Consider the following 14,781-nt stretch of genomic DNA (forward strand, 5'->3'; position numbering starts at 1 on the left):
TAAGGGGTTTCCAAGGAGGGGAAGGCGGCTAGACTGGCGGGTGGGTAGTGGGGGCGAACTTGCGCAAGTGGCAGTTTCTCCTCTCTCTCCCCCGCTCTCTCTAGATCTATCTCTCTCTCTCTCTCTCACCGCCTCACCAGAATCTTAACCCTCTTCCACCCCACCACACCCAGCCCATCATTTAAAACCTGACATTCGCCTCAATATTATATTATCGTTCGTTTTAACGCCTCGCCTTTTTTTTCCTTTTTGAATAAATTCGCTTCGAGTTTGTTGCTACTTACGCTGGGGGCCAATTGGTAGTGCTGTAGCTTGTCGAACGACGACTGGAAATACACGGCTAAAAGTGAGAGTGTTCCAGAGTGGCTACCCAGCGGCCTTACTAACACACTAGCGCGCACTTACATACACACAGGACAAAACCTCACTCTGTCTACAAACTAGATCTGTGGAACCAGTCAGTTTGGCATCGTCCAACCAACAGCATGTACCTCGCAGCCGTTTCGGTTTTCGTATGTGCCACAGTCTTACAAACGGGTATGTACCATTATCATAATTTTTTTTTTTAGTAGACAATATTATTATTACTTTAAAACATGATCTAATGTTTTTTAATATCATTTAAAAAAAACCATAATATTGTTCAATTATTCAAGGTCTTTTCATTGGGGAAAAGGTGTGCAACTATTTTTTTTTTTGTTGCAACGTAACAAAGCAGGAGAACTGTCCTTTGTTACGCTCAACCTCTACGTAGATACAAACCGAAACAAGGAGCAGAGGGAAAGTAAAAATTCAATAGAATAACAAAAAAAACTAGCATGAACCCTTTTATTACTTTATTCTAGTCAAGTTATTCTCCCAACTTGGAATTTCTATTAATTGATTTATTAAAAAGTTGGTTTAAAGATCGACGTGCCCCAGAACTTCTTTGTAAAATAAACTTTAATGAAAAGCATTAGAAATCAAAGTCGTCTATGAAACCGGAAAATAAATTGTTCTCGAGTATCTCACTTACGCTCAAGTGATCCGCTTAAATTTCCATTAAGTGATAATGACACTTTAAAGGAAATCTTACCCCCCGCACCACTCTCCCTAACTACACAGACTGCCCTAAAAAAAAAATTTTCCAGGAAAACAAAAAAGAAAGGGTTCAAATAGAAGTTTTTTTTAATTCAAGTTAAAAGTAGAGATGAAATTGGTTTTCGTGAAAAATCATACAGAAATTTGGAAGAAACTGTTCAGGAAATTCACATTTTTCGTCAGTTTATTTTCACAAAACCAGCCGTGTTAGTCACAGTTTCAATATTTTAGTTACATTATTTGTGGAAATCCTGATCATCTTCTTTGTTTAAGCTAAAAAAAATAGTATAAGTTAGGCGACTTGGTAGCCGAGCGGTTAGAGGATAGACCCGCAAAGCTAAGATGTATTGCGGTACTAGGCTATATTCCCAGTCTATACCTTTAATGGTTAATATGAGAAATTTTGCAGTAAAGTATGTTGGCTAGATAGCATTATAGCCGAGCGGTTATAGGCTTGACTCGCAAAGCTAAGATGTATTGCGGTACTAGGCTATATTCCCAGTCTATACCTTTAATGGTTAATATGAGAAATTTACAGTAAAGTATGTTTGCTAGTCGCCACGATAGTCGAGCGGTTAGAGGCTAGACCCGCAAAGCTAAGATGTATTGCGGTACTAGGCTATACACCCAGTCTATACCTTTAATGGTTAATATGAGAAATTTATAGTTGTACTCGTACCCCCAGTTGTACTCGTACTTTGGACGAAATATCAAAATAAGTTCAATCAGTGATTTTTTGCCGTTTTGGTGTTAGACTGTTTACAGATAGTATTGAAAGAAAATAGTACTTTAGAACGACAAGTTACTCGATCATCTTAAGAAGATAACTCTTATAATACCGAACTTTTGCTAGCAAATCGATTAAATAGCGCACTTCTTGTTAGTGCCGATTTTTATCGAAAAAGTAACTATCGATGGGCATCATATCGACAAATTAAGTAGTATGAAGTTTTCTACGATTAACTTCAGCATAATCGAATTTATTAATCGATTAATACAAAATACCTTTTAAAAGTAAAGCTATAAAAATTTTTTTTTTAAAAATTCAGTTACTGTGAAAGTAGTTTGTTAATGATAATAATAGAGCCTACTTTATTTTCTTTAACAAAAGATTTATTACGTCAACTTTTGTTATATGCAAGTGCCTTTACTTATTTATTTTTGCCTTTAACAAATTCTCCTTGAACAGACGCACGTGACGACGATTCTTTTTTCTTTTTTTGTTACCAACTTCTTCCTTTTTTTACTGTATAATTCATCAGCCATTGTTAACCCTCTCTGAACTAGTATTTTATTGCAATAATAGTTCTGAATATGCAACCATGTCTGTCTGTCTGTCTGCTGGAAGCCGAGACAATTTTATTCCTTTTAATTTTTTTGTTTTTGTTAACTGTTACCTTTAAGTAAAATCCAGTTATAAGTAGCCTGATCACCTTGACGGATTTCAAACCAGGCTCCCCATAATAATAATAATAAAAAAAAGTTTTACATTCACCAAAACCCCTTCCTATTAGGACATATTTATTTGAAAAACACGTTCAAATACTGGATCTATATAGTTTTATAACCAATGAAAGCCCCGGATTGCAACTATCGCTTAATTTTTTGTTTTGTTTTGTTTAAAGTGCATTAATTTGTCAGTCTGTTTGTTCCGAGCGCTCATTTTTAATAAAAAAATTTGATTGCAAAATAATAAACTGGTACAGAAATTAATCGGTCTACAGAAAATCAATTATTTAAGAATTTCACGAAACAGGTATTGTGTGTTTAGTGAACCCTACTCAATTAAAGTATTTAATTCTAGGTTATATTAGGGGAGGTTTCAATATGAAATTAGTAAATAATAAGTTAAATCAGCTGATTCATATAAATGGGGGTTAGATGACAGTGATGAAGATTTTTTTTTTTTTGTAGTTTTGTATTATGGCGGATATTAGTTTTACTGTTTTTTTGTCTTTTGCCGAATATTGTGTAGTGAATTGTTTAATGTATTTCTAACGGAAGTTTTCATCATCGGCGAAACGATCTCTGTAGCCAAATCAAAGGCTGAGGAGAGTTTAAAGTCTTGACCCTTCATTGACTTGGTCTAATCAAAAGTTTTAATTTCTATTTTTCCCAAATGTATTGTCCTTTATCATCAGTGAACATTATTTGTTCTCTAATGTGTCATTATTGTACAGTCTTGCCACCTGTATAGCAAAAAAAAGGCATGAATTGCTAGTTTTCCACGATTTCTCTAAATCTTTTTAATATTTTCATGGTGATTCATGAAACATGTTTTCTCACTATGTGGTTAAAATAGAAATAAATATAAAATTTAGACGCCACGTTGGCCGAGCGGTTAGAGGCTAGACCCGCAAAGCTAAGATGTATTGCGGTACTAGGCTATATTCCTCGATCTATACCTTTAATGGTTAATATGGGAAATTTTGCAGGAAAGTATGTTTGTTAGTCGCCTCCGTCCACGGCACCTAATTTGGTAGTTGTAGGTAAAGGCAGCGTGAAAAAATAGGCGATTATCATTTCAAAAATTTGTTTTTAATCACAGGATATCATATCAGGATAGTTGGCCTAGAGTAGGATGCCGAACGATAATTCTATAGGCGATGTAGGTGTCCCAGACTACAAATTTAACAGTAAAAACTACTTCCTTTAGACACCTTTTCGTGACGCCACCCCAGTCACAGAAATTAGTGAATATTTGAGCAAAGTAAGGCTAGTTATTTCCTTCCTTGGTAACAGAAGACGGAAATAGAACGGTTACAGCGTGTTCTGTAGTAGTTTTAGTGCACAAAACGTTTTCCGTATCCAATCGATAATTTTCAGAGCGAACTTGTTAAGCTGTCAGTTAATTTCAAGCAAGGGCTCTAGGTATCGATGATTTACAGACCATACAAATACAAATCTGGTGAGGGCCCACCCTCCCTTTCCCCCACAATTACTATTTTTTTAAAACAAAAAAACTTTGAATTTCGCGCCAAATGTGGTTTTTCTGTGACTTGAGTCAAGTATATCTGGGAGTGCGGCAACACCACTAACTGTTCGGGTAATAAGGTTTTGTCCTTCGTCCAGCATCCTTAGAATCCATTCTTAAATAATTTTTTTTTGTAATTTTTGAACACCCACTCGAATTTATCTAGCTGCAGTTATCAAGTACTGATTTTATACATTTCCGGAGTTCGTAAAACTGTACATTATACCAAAATCATATTTCGGATCAAGCTCAAAATCGAAAATAATTTTTTTCTAAAAGAAAATAATAATAAATCAATTAAAAGGTTTAGATTTAAATATGTGCAATGTAAAAAGGAAAATTAGAGGAAAATCTTGTAAGCCATTTTGAAGGAAATCCAAGAAAAGTGAAAAATTCATTCAGAAAAAGCATTATTTATGATATAATTTCTTCAAACGCAACATTTTCGTAACTATTAATAATATATAAAAGGTAGAATCGTAGAATAATCTGAAATTATACTTTAGAAGGAAATTCTATATAACTTCCTCCACTTAGGAGACCTGAAAAACAGATATTTCCAGTGAAATTCAATATAGAAAATTTATTTTCATCTCAATGAAGCGTTCTTTTATCGTCAAGAAGAGCAATTAAAAACTTTTCCACAATATTATTTATTAATTACTGAGAAAAAAGAAAACTAGGAAAATTTTGAAAACTTATTTTCTTAATTGCTGGAAAATTCTACCAGCAAACGTTCCTCAAAAGATAATCGATTCTAAGAAGTAAACTAATGAAGTTCTCTTACTTCATAATTAAGTACGGATGAATAATCAAAAGCCAGAGCATTTCAAAAGTAATTACTCTTGAAGTTGTGATAAGTTTTAGGCCAACTGCAGTATAAGTAAAATGTAAACTGCAGTATAAGCTAACCATGAGTTTACCACCTCATATATTTCGTTGGTAGACACACCTAATTTATAATTTTATGTATTTCTAGCTTAATTTAGTTTCATATTTATTTTAAAACAGATACAATAATCCTTGAGAGAATCCTAAATAAATTAGCATTATAATTAGATAATCCCTAGCTAATTATAAATGCAATTAATGGCATGTTAATACTGCATAATGAAACTAAACAGTGCAATTGGAGCAAAACTAATGTTCGAATAGATATCAAATTGATAACGCCAAATAAATTGACTGACGTTTTTAGCATAAATTCTAAATTATTTTACTCACGAAAACATGCATGCATGAATAATATTCAATACAGAATATATAATATAGAACCATGAATGAATATGAGTGATTTGGTCCAGACCAGATTTCTGAGCGAAACTGTGCATTGAAGTTCACTGAGATTCACTATAATAAGGTCAATTTTACCACAGACAATTGTTAATAATAATGATGGGCGTTTGTTATGCAGAATTACAAAAGAGACGACAATCATGCTTGGAACTTTAAAAGTTTTACTGCATCTTCAGTCATAGCTCTCGGAAGTACTACAACGATTTCAGCATCAGATCTTTCTTAACCTGCCTTCACAATCAAGTCACTAACTAAAGGAATTCACTAGCCTGCATACATCTACTGTCACCTCCTACCATACTGTTCCGAAAAAAGGGGAACTGGAAATACAACGGAAGCAAAAAAATCTTCTCTCCTGTCCAACTCCAGAATAAGTATTGGGACAAAGACAAAGACAAATTTCCTATATTGAATTTCCACCAGGATTATCCCTTTTGAGACACCGGAAGTGGTAAAAGTGGTTTTAAGAATAGGTCCCTCCTCTTTCTGTCAGTGACGTATGCACACATGTATATCCTATGGTAATTAAATACAACAAAACACCCAGAGAACTTTCGAATAAAACTTTTAGTAAATATGGATTAATCAGAATCACCAAATTGCTGATCATTTAATAATTACACAGTTTTCTTTAGATATTCCCCAAAATCGGGACCTACAACTTTCTTACTGGGCCCAAGCAGTACGTTTTTGAGAAGGGAATTAGGGTAATGTGAGGTCCTTACTATTAAATATAATTAAAAGATTAAAGTTGTAACCAAAATTTCCAATTTTGAAAAAATCAGCGTTCCGGAAATGACAATGATTAGATTACCTTAGTTTTAGATTGGTTTTTTAACAATATTTTCACAAAAATGGTTACATTAAAGCGAATATAAATGATATTGACATCAACTATCTTTTAAGTAAACATTCTTAGTTAAAAAAAAACATTACGTAAACTACTCTAAGAGATAATCTTGTGATTAAACTCCCCATATTCGTTTTTCATGTAGTATTTATTTATTTATAAATAACTTTAAAAGATTTAGAACGGCCGACTTACTAACAATGAATGTAATTAGAACTGGCCAGTTATGCAATACTGTATAACAGATCTGTATTGCATGTAAGACATGAAAGTTTATAGACTGTATTACAAGCGACCTCTACACGCCTTGCTAACCTACCAATCTAAATTATCTAGTCCAAGTCTCAAAGAACAGCAAATAATGTAATAGATATCTAAGATTTAATGAATATTGTCATATATTTGTTTTGATAGTAATTAAAATTCCGAGTAATATAAAATCATACATCTACAAATTTCTATAAACCAGAACATACTTGAAATTTTGACACGTTAATTCGTTTTCAAATCTATGTGCTCACGATAGATTTTTAAAGGTCTCAGTGAATCTCAAAAGAGTTATTTCCTACGAAAATTAGCATGTACGAAAAAATAAAGTAAGTAAAGTAATGCCTGCTTTTTCAGGCGCACTTTACGTCCAACTACCAAATTAGGTGTCATGGACGGAGGCGACTAGCAAACATACTTTACTGTAAATTTCTCATATTAACCATTAAAGGGAATATAGCCTAGTACCGCAATACATCTTAGCTTCGCGGGTCTAGCCTCTAACCGCTCGGCTACCGTGGCGTCTAGCAAACATACTTTACTATAAATTTCTCATATTAACCATTAAAGGGAATATAGCCTAGTACCGCAATACATCTTAGCTTTGCGGGTCTAGCCTCTAAGCGCTCGGCTTCCGTGGCGCCTGCGAAAATTAGCACCAAGTATAAAGCGGACTTTATAACGGATGCTGGAGGAAACTTAAAAAAACAAAACCATTCTTACATCATCCTTCTAGATTTTAATAAATGAACAAAAAAAAGATACCGTTTAACGTTAAAACCCTTGGTTGTAAAAAAAAGAAGAACGAAATGGTTATTAAATATGCAGATGAGATGGTAGCGGGCACCCTGAGCTAATTGGATATTTAATACAGATGAGACTCAGATGGTATAAAAAGAAATGAAGCTATAAAACTGATTCCTGAAAATTTTAAAAATTTATTATTAAATTATATTAAATATTGGATTATATTATGACGTAACCTTCTCTCGTATCTGTCTACTGTTAAAATTTTGCTTAACCCCAAGCAAAGAGTAAATTATGGTGGGCAAAAAAAAAATAATAATATTACAAATCGGTAAAAACTTGTGGCACAACCACTCTTATCACTCTATAAGCAAAGTTTCGAACTCAATATTCTTCAAAAACACGTAATATTTTACCAAATAGTAATTCTCACAGCCATAGTTTGCAAAACCGACCATGTAACCTTATAGTGTAGCCTCAATCAAAACTTGAGGCATTGTACTAAAAAGATTCCACAAAAAAATAACAAAAGAAAATTGCAAATCTATCTGTATGTGTATTGTACATATTTACAAAGTTTACGGAAAATTCTTTAATGTCATTTTTGAGGAATTTTCTTCAAGATTGATTACGGTAAAACATTTAACTCTTTTTAGCAGTTAACAAGAGAAAGGACCAAAGAAAAAAAAATTGGCACTTTAAAAGAGTATTCTAACCTAATTTCTTTTCCGGAAATACCCCAAACATCGAATTTTCCGGGAAAAAATGTGTTTTGAAGGAGAAAAGAAAAAAAGTTTTAGATTTGTGTATTTGTAATCCACTATAGAAAATTTAATCGTGGGACCTATTTTTGTTTTTTGGCTACAAACCTTATATTTTGGACACCCTGTAGCGAAGTATTTAAATTTTGTTTTGTTATTTTTCTCTTTTGAGTTGCCTTGGATGCTGTGCAGACACACGGACAGACAAATTAAAATATCTGCAAAATTATTTGTTGGAACAGAAAATGTGATGAGATACAGAATCATCTAAACAGATACAACCTAATTACGGGCCTCATGTTTCGTAACAATTTTTATTTTCTTTTTCTTTTTATTAAAAACTTTGGTCTTAGAAAACTGTGGAAGTGGTGAAGGGGGGGTGAGAATTGGAGGAACTGAAAGAGATGGGATTTGTGGTAAAAAAAAAAAAGAGATAGCAAGAGAACTTCAGCGTTGGAGAGAAAACAAATGTATGCCTTTGTTTGGAGGAGATCATTTCTCTAATTATGATTCAAGACAAATAATGAATATTCAAAGAGAGGGCTTTGGATGAGGCTTGAAAGAATGGAAACTCTAGAATGGGTAACTGGGCTTCCAAAAATAAAAATAAGAACGAAACATTCATTAGAATGAGCTCCTAATTGTGTTAGAAGCAGTGTACGAGTATATATATATATTTGTGCCCGGCCAGCTGAAATCAAATTAAACTTGGATAGCACTAATTATTATTCAATTATATAATCAAATAATCCTGAATAATGCTGGGAAATTCAGTCACGATACACTCACTCGATTTCCTCTTATTAAATTTTCCGGAAACTTGGAATGTTTACGAAAAAAAAGAGGAATTTAATAATGTAGCCTATAATGAAATGATACATATCAAGAAACGGTGACGTTGCAGCTCCCCACCAAAAAAAAAACTAGAATTGTTCTCTAATCAAAGTTCCTAATAGTGCTAAAGGCTTAACATAACTTGCACTGAAATATAAATGAAACTCTTATGAGCTTGATAACTCGAATATATGGAAAATTAGGCAGCAACTGCTTCAAAGATTTATTTTCAGCATTTCCAGAGACTCCCGCATTTCGCCACTGCTACGATGAGTTGAAGTGGCGTCTATCGCCGCCAATATCTTTTGGCTTCTTTCCTTTTTCAAGTCATCCAGTCTCTCAAAGGCCATCCTATTTTTTCAACTCCTTAAGTTTAAATCCTCCATCCATTCTCGTAATACTAGATCTCGCTCATCTGATCTCTATATTCCCTCTCACCGTACCTCATCCTTTGACAAGTCCTTCCTAATACGTGCTACCTCTCTCTGGAACTCCTTGCCATCATCTGTCCGCCGTGCTCCTACCCTTTCTATCTTTAAATCCCGTCTAATCAGTTATCTCCTTTCTATTCAGCTTCCTCCTAAATTCTAATTGTTTTAATTTACTTCCTTAATTTCTGCTGTTTTCACTTTTTATAAATACTTATTTATTTATTTATTTTCTGTATAATCACAGGCCAAACTGTTAAGGCCTCTATTTGTTCCTGTATTTATTCTTAGGGGACAATTGTCCCAGAATAATAAATTTCTTTTCTATTTCTATTTCATATTGAAAGGTCACTTTACATGATAGCATATTCGTTAAAAACTCTCTAGTAAAGGTCTGACTTTACCTGGAAAAAGTTAATAAAATTATAGATCCATGTTGAAAATGGATCAGGGTAGTACCAGTACTGAATAGTGCTGATGTTATCCGTTCTAACACGTGTGTTTTTCTTTTTTTTTTGTTCTGAAATCCTGACTCGTTTTTTTACTTTCATCCATCATCAGTGCTTGATTAATCTCTGTGTAAAACATGGTTGAAGTCAAATTCTTTAAACCAAACTGATTGATCATCCTCTGAAAGTGAATGAAAGTACGAAACTGGTCAGACAGTGAACGGAAAACTGTTATTTTTGGAGCTAACCTTGTTCATGTGTAACGGAACAAGAAGGAACACAAAAAGGCACTTTTTATTATTTGGGGGAATTCGTATTCATATCTTGTATTTCCGGAAAAGAAATTTAATTTAGAAAATTTTGAACATGATCGTGAAAATACCATTTTCTTTTATTAGAGCTTGTAGTCAATTAAAGACAATAAAATCCTAATAATTTAACCCTTTTTTTTTTTGCTAACATTTTTACCACACAAAAGGTCAATCAGCACAAAAGGTCATCAACTTTATTTGCACGAATTGTCCTGACGACAGCACAAACAGGGGACGGACAAAACAAAGTTTGTATTCCACCTTGTTTACATAATCAATGTAACATTTTGGGTGTCCCCCCACCCCCCACCAGCAATATTATTCGTTAACATTTATGTAAATACAAATTTACCATGTTTGCGAGATTGGCGCTTTATGTGCTGTATTAGTGTTGTTATATTGTTTGGTAAAGTTTGTAATTGATTTGAATTTCATACATGGCTACCTACTCTAAAGGAAAATGTAATCGACCAAGGTGTTCGATTTTGGATATCGATATTTGATATTATGTTCGATTATATTTGATATTCGATTTTCCTAAAAAAAAAAACCCATTTTTTTACTGTAACCATAAAATTTGTTTTATAAAATTATCGATTTAAGTTTAAAATTTGACATATCGATTCTGTACAATCACGGGGACCTTGACAAAAATACGTTTTAGAGTAAAATCCAGGTAAATGGCTTTACTGAATCGATTGTTCAGTTTTTTTTTTATTTGGTTTTTCGAAAAAGGCTCCAACGACTTTCTTTAAATTATGAATGTTAAATGCATACATTTAGACCAGAACGATAACTTATATTTTAAAGTACTATTAGGAATATCCTTGTTCAGGCAGTTCTGGCTGGTCCAGTTCAATGAAATTGAAATTTTTATAAATTTTTCAGACAGGAAGTGGTCCCTTTTCTGAATGGAATAGAATAGAATAGAATAGCTTTATTGGATAAATATTTGTACAATCATATTACAAATTAAAAAGCTACTAAAAAAACAAAAGCATTTTCGGCTTGGTAATTACCGTCAGCCTAGAGTTGCTGCTATATTTACATAACTGATAAAATAAAAAATAATAATAATAACAAGGGAAGGGATTAGCTATGAGGTTAGCATACTGGACTCCCACGCGGAGGTCCCGGGTTCGAATCCAGCAGCTGACCCTTAGATTTTCTCTTCCTAGGAGCTTCTTACAGCTCACTGTCCGGTGATGGACAGTGTTGTCTGTAACGAGAGAACACTGTCCGGAGGCCGGCAGTGCACTGGAAAAAGCTCCGGGCGCTAATGACCTCAGCTGTTGATGCGCCAAAAAAAAAAAAAAAAAAAAATAATAATAATAATAACAAAAAATAGGCAAAATTCAACAAAAACGTAATATTTCTTGATTTATTAGCTGTTGTATTCAGCAATGAGAAAGGCCCGATACTTATAAGCGGTAATGTGGTAATAAAATAACTGTTTCCATCCTCCACCATTCAACAGGAATATGACTTCGGAAAGAGTTAGATACTTTTTCCCCAGCCATTTTATTCTATATTCGGTCAGTACTGGACAGACACCTACATAGTGATACAAATCTTCCTGTTCTTCTCTATTACACAGGGCACATAGTCTCTGTTGCTCTAATCTAATTACATTGTTATTAAGAGAGATTAATTGCCCACGTAATTTAAAGATCACTCTTATGAAGTTCAAGTTATTTACATCACTTATGTAGCGCCTGCCTCCTGGATCCAGCATAAGATCTTTATATAGATAATGGAATCTGGACTCATTTGCCCTCTCAACCATCGCATTCCGAAATTCTGTTTTAAGGTTAGCGAGAATGTCATCTAAATTAATGTCATCATAATGTGAAAAAGTAACACCATACTTGGTGCACAAATCAAGGTTATCCTTGTGCCAATAAATATTATATTTAATTATCTCCTGTGCGAGGATTCTCGGCAATCTCGTATTCGGCATTGCAAACACTTTCTTTAAATAATCAAAATGAAGCTGCAAAGTGTAGAAGTAAATCGGCAGAAAATCAGATTCGAGGTAAGCTATATATCGAGGGGTATGGACTGGTAGTGAAAACAGTTTCTTTATAAAAAATAGATTTAACTTTTCTACTTCCTCGAAATTTTTATGGCCCCACACCTGACCTGCGTAACAAATAACTGAACGCACTGCGGCATTATATACTTCTAATTTTTTTGTAAGGGGGATTACATTTTCATTTATAAACTTTCTGTAAGTGATATTTATCGCCAACTTGGCCTTATGCAATTTATCCAAAAAAGTGTGGTTTAAGATTTACTAGTGGGGTAAGACCAATACCAAGATAATTGTAGAAATTAACAGTTTCCAGTCTTTTCCCTTCTAGGTACCATTTTTCATTATTTGCTAATCTCCCACCCTTCCGGAATACCATCACTTTGGATTTTGTTAAATTAACTGCAAGATTCCAAGCATTACAGTAACTCACCAGCCTATTAATCATCATATGCAGGACTTTTCGCTCAGGAGCTACCAAAACTAAATCATCAGCGTACATGAGACAGCGGATATTCACACCCCCCATCCTAATACCACCTTCAATGAAATCATAGAAATCATTTATAAATAAAGAAAAAAGGCTAGGAGAGAGTAAACATCCCTGCCTCAACCCCACCGACGTAACAAATGCTTCTGATAGTCCTTTACTGGTCCAAACAGATGATTCTGTATTTTTGTATAAAGCCTGAAAGGCATTTATAAATTTATTTGACACGCCTAATGTAAAAAGTTTATAAAATAATGAGTTTCTATCAGGCGAATCGAAGGCAGCCTTAAAATCAATGAAACAGCAGTACATTTTTTGTCTTTTTTTACGAGTTTGTAGTTTAATTAAACCAAGCAAATTAAAGATATTGTCTACAGTAGAATATCCGATCCGAAACCCCGCCTGACATTCATTTAAAACATTATTTTCCTCCATCCACAATTGCAATCTCAACAATAGCAAACCAGAAAATAACTTGGCAGTACAATCCATAAAAGATATTCCTCTGTAATTACTTACAATGTTGGTCCTTTTCTGAATAGAGTTTGAAGTATTATCTTCAAGTTTACTAAATGTGAAGATACTCTCATACACTGTTACAGCGTTTCCCAAAGTGTGGGTCGCGACCCGGCACTGGGTCGCAGAAAAATTTAGCTGCATCGTGGCAAAAATTGTATAGAAACACAAAATACGAAGGTCGTTTGAAAAGTCCGTGCAAAGTCAGAGAGATAGCACTACTGGCGCGTATCGAGGTTATGTTTAGTTAGTAGCATCTCTTGGAAGAACACTCACCAAGTTTCAGCCAAATCGGTCTATTTCTTTGTGTTTGGCATTCATTTGAATCGAGGAAGTCGAGTGATTTTCAAAAAATGGACGAAAAAGAATTTCGTGTGTTGATTAAACACTACTTTATGAAAGGCAAAACGCCTCAGGAGACTAAAGAGAAGCTTGATAAACATTATGGTGACTCTGCACCTTCGATTAGAACAGTTTATAAGTGGTTTCAAAATTTTCGGAGTGGCCATATGGGCACAAGTGACGCTGAACGTTCTAGACGCCCTGTTGAGGTTACTACTCCAGAAATCATTGATAAAATCGATGATATGGTGATGGATGACAGAAGAGTGAAGGTGCGTGAGATTGCTAGTGTTGTGGGCATCTCGAATGAACGGGTACATAATATTTTGCATCAACATTTGGACATGACAAAGCTATTCGCAAGATGGGTGCCGCGATTGCTCACGCTTGACCAAAAACGAAATCGTGTGAAGTGTTGCAAGGACGGTTTGCAGCTGTTCCAGAAGAATCCGCAGGACTTTAAGCGTCGTTTCGTCACTGTGGATGAAACATGGATACATCACTACATTCCTGAGACCAAAGAACAATCTAAACAATGGGTTACCAAGGGGGAATCTGCGCCAAAAAATGCGAAGACCGTTCCTTCGGCCGGAAAAATTATGGCGACTGTCTTTTGGGATTCGCAAGGAATAATCCTCATCGACTATCTGGAACGGTGACGTTGCAGCTCCCCACCAAAAAAAAAAAACTAGAATTGTTCTCTAATCAAAGTTCCTAATAGTGCTAAAGGCTTAACATAACTTGCACTGAAATAAAAATGAAACTCTTATGAGCTTGATAACTCGAATATATGGAAAATTAGGCAGCAACTGATAAGATTTATTTTCAGCATTTCTAGAGACTCCCGCATTTCGCCACTGCTACGATGAATTAAATTACAATTGAGAAATGAATAATTGTTGTTGAATTATCTACTTGTTATTAACTGTGTGTTATTTATGCTCACGAATATTTCGGTAAGACGAATTCAAGACAGTAGCCTACTCTAACTTTGTCTTTTTCTACTTTAACATGCATGTACGTATGTGTGATTTATCATAATTATAACAAAAAAATATTATAAATGAAGTGGCCAGCATAAGGGTCTGTGACATCTAATAAATTCTAAAAAATATTAATGAATATTAGTGCAGTAAAATTACTTAAATATTAATGAAATGTTGGGTGCTTGCTGATTTGTGTACCTTTTGGCGTTTAATCAACCCTTATACTTAACATTTTAAACTGTAAGTTTTTGTTAAGGAGTTTACTTCAAAACTCCACAATTGAAGTGTTTCCAACAGAGATTAAATGTTTATTCTAAGCGGGCAACTGGCCAATGAAATCCCAGTCTTTCCATCGGGCTCCCATCAAATTGGTAGCTAACTTTACAAAACTCAACCCCGTACTTAAGTTTATTTAGTG

The 14,781-nt window shown here is 34.2% G+C and overlaps 1 protein-coding gene across 2 annotated transcripts in view; it reads left to right on the forward strand.

The window, feature by feature from the left end:
- Window positions 1-375: 375 nt before the first annotated feature.
- Window positions 376-14,781, forward strand: part of LOC141453248 (protein obstructor-E-like) — a 35,353-nt gene continuing 20,947 nt past the window's right edge. The window contains exon 1 of one of the 2 annotated variants that reach the window (XM_074126229.1): window positions 376-537. In XM_074126229.1, coding sequence (XP_073982330.1) covers window positions 486-537 — 52 coding nt within the window. In that variant the 5' untranslated portion in view covers window positions 376-485. The remainder of the gene's footprint in view (window positions 538-14,781) is intronic. The other variant, XM_074126237.1, reaches the window with a different exon arrangement.

This window comes from Rhodnius prolixus, unplaced genomic scaffold (assembly GCF_049639745.1).
Source record: "Rhodnius prolixus isolate KJV_2025 unplaced genomic scaffold, Rpr scaffold_1, whole genome shotgun sequence".
Taxonomy (NCBI): domain Eukaryota; kingdom Metazoa; phylum Arthropoda; class Insecta; order Hemiptera; family Reduviidae; genus Rhodnius; species Rhodnius prolixus.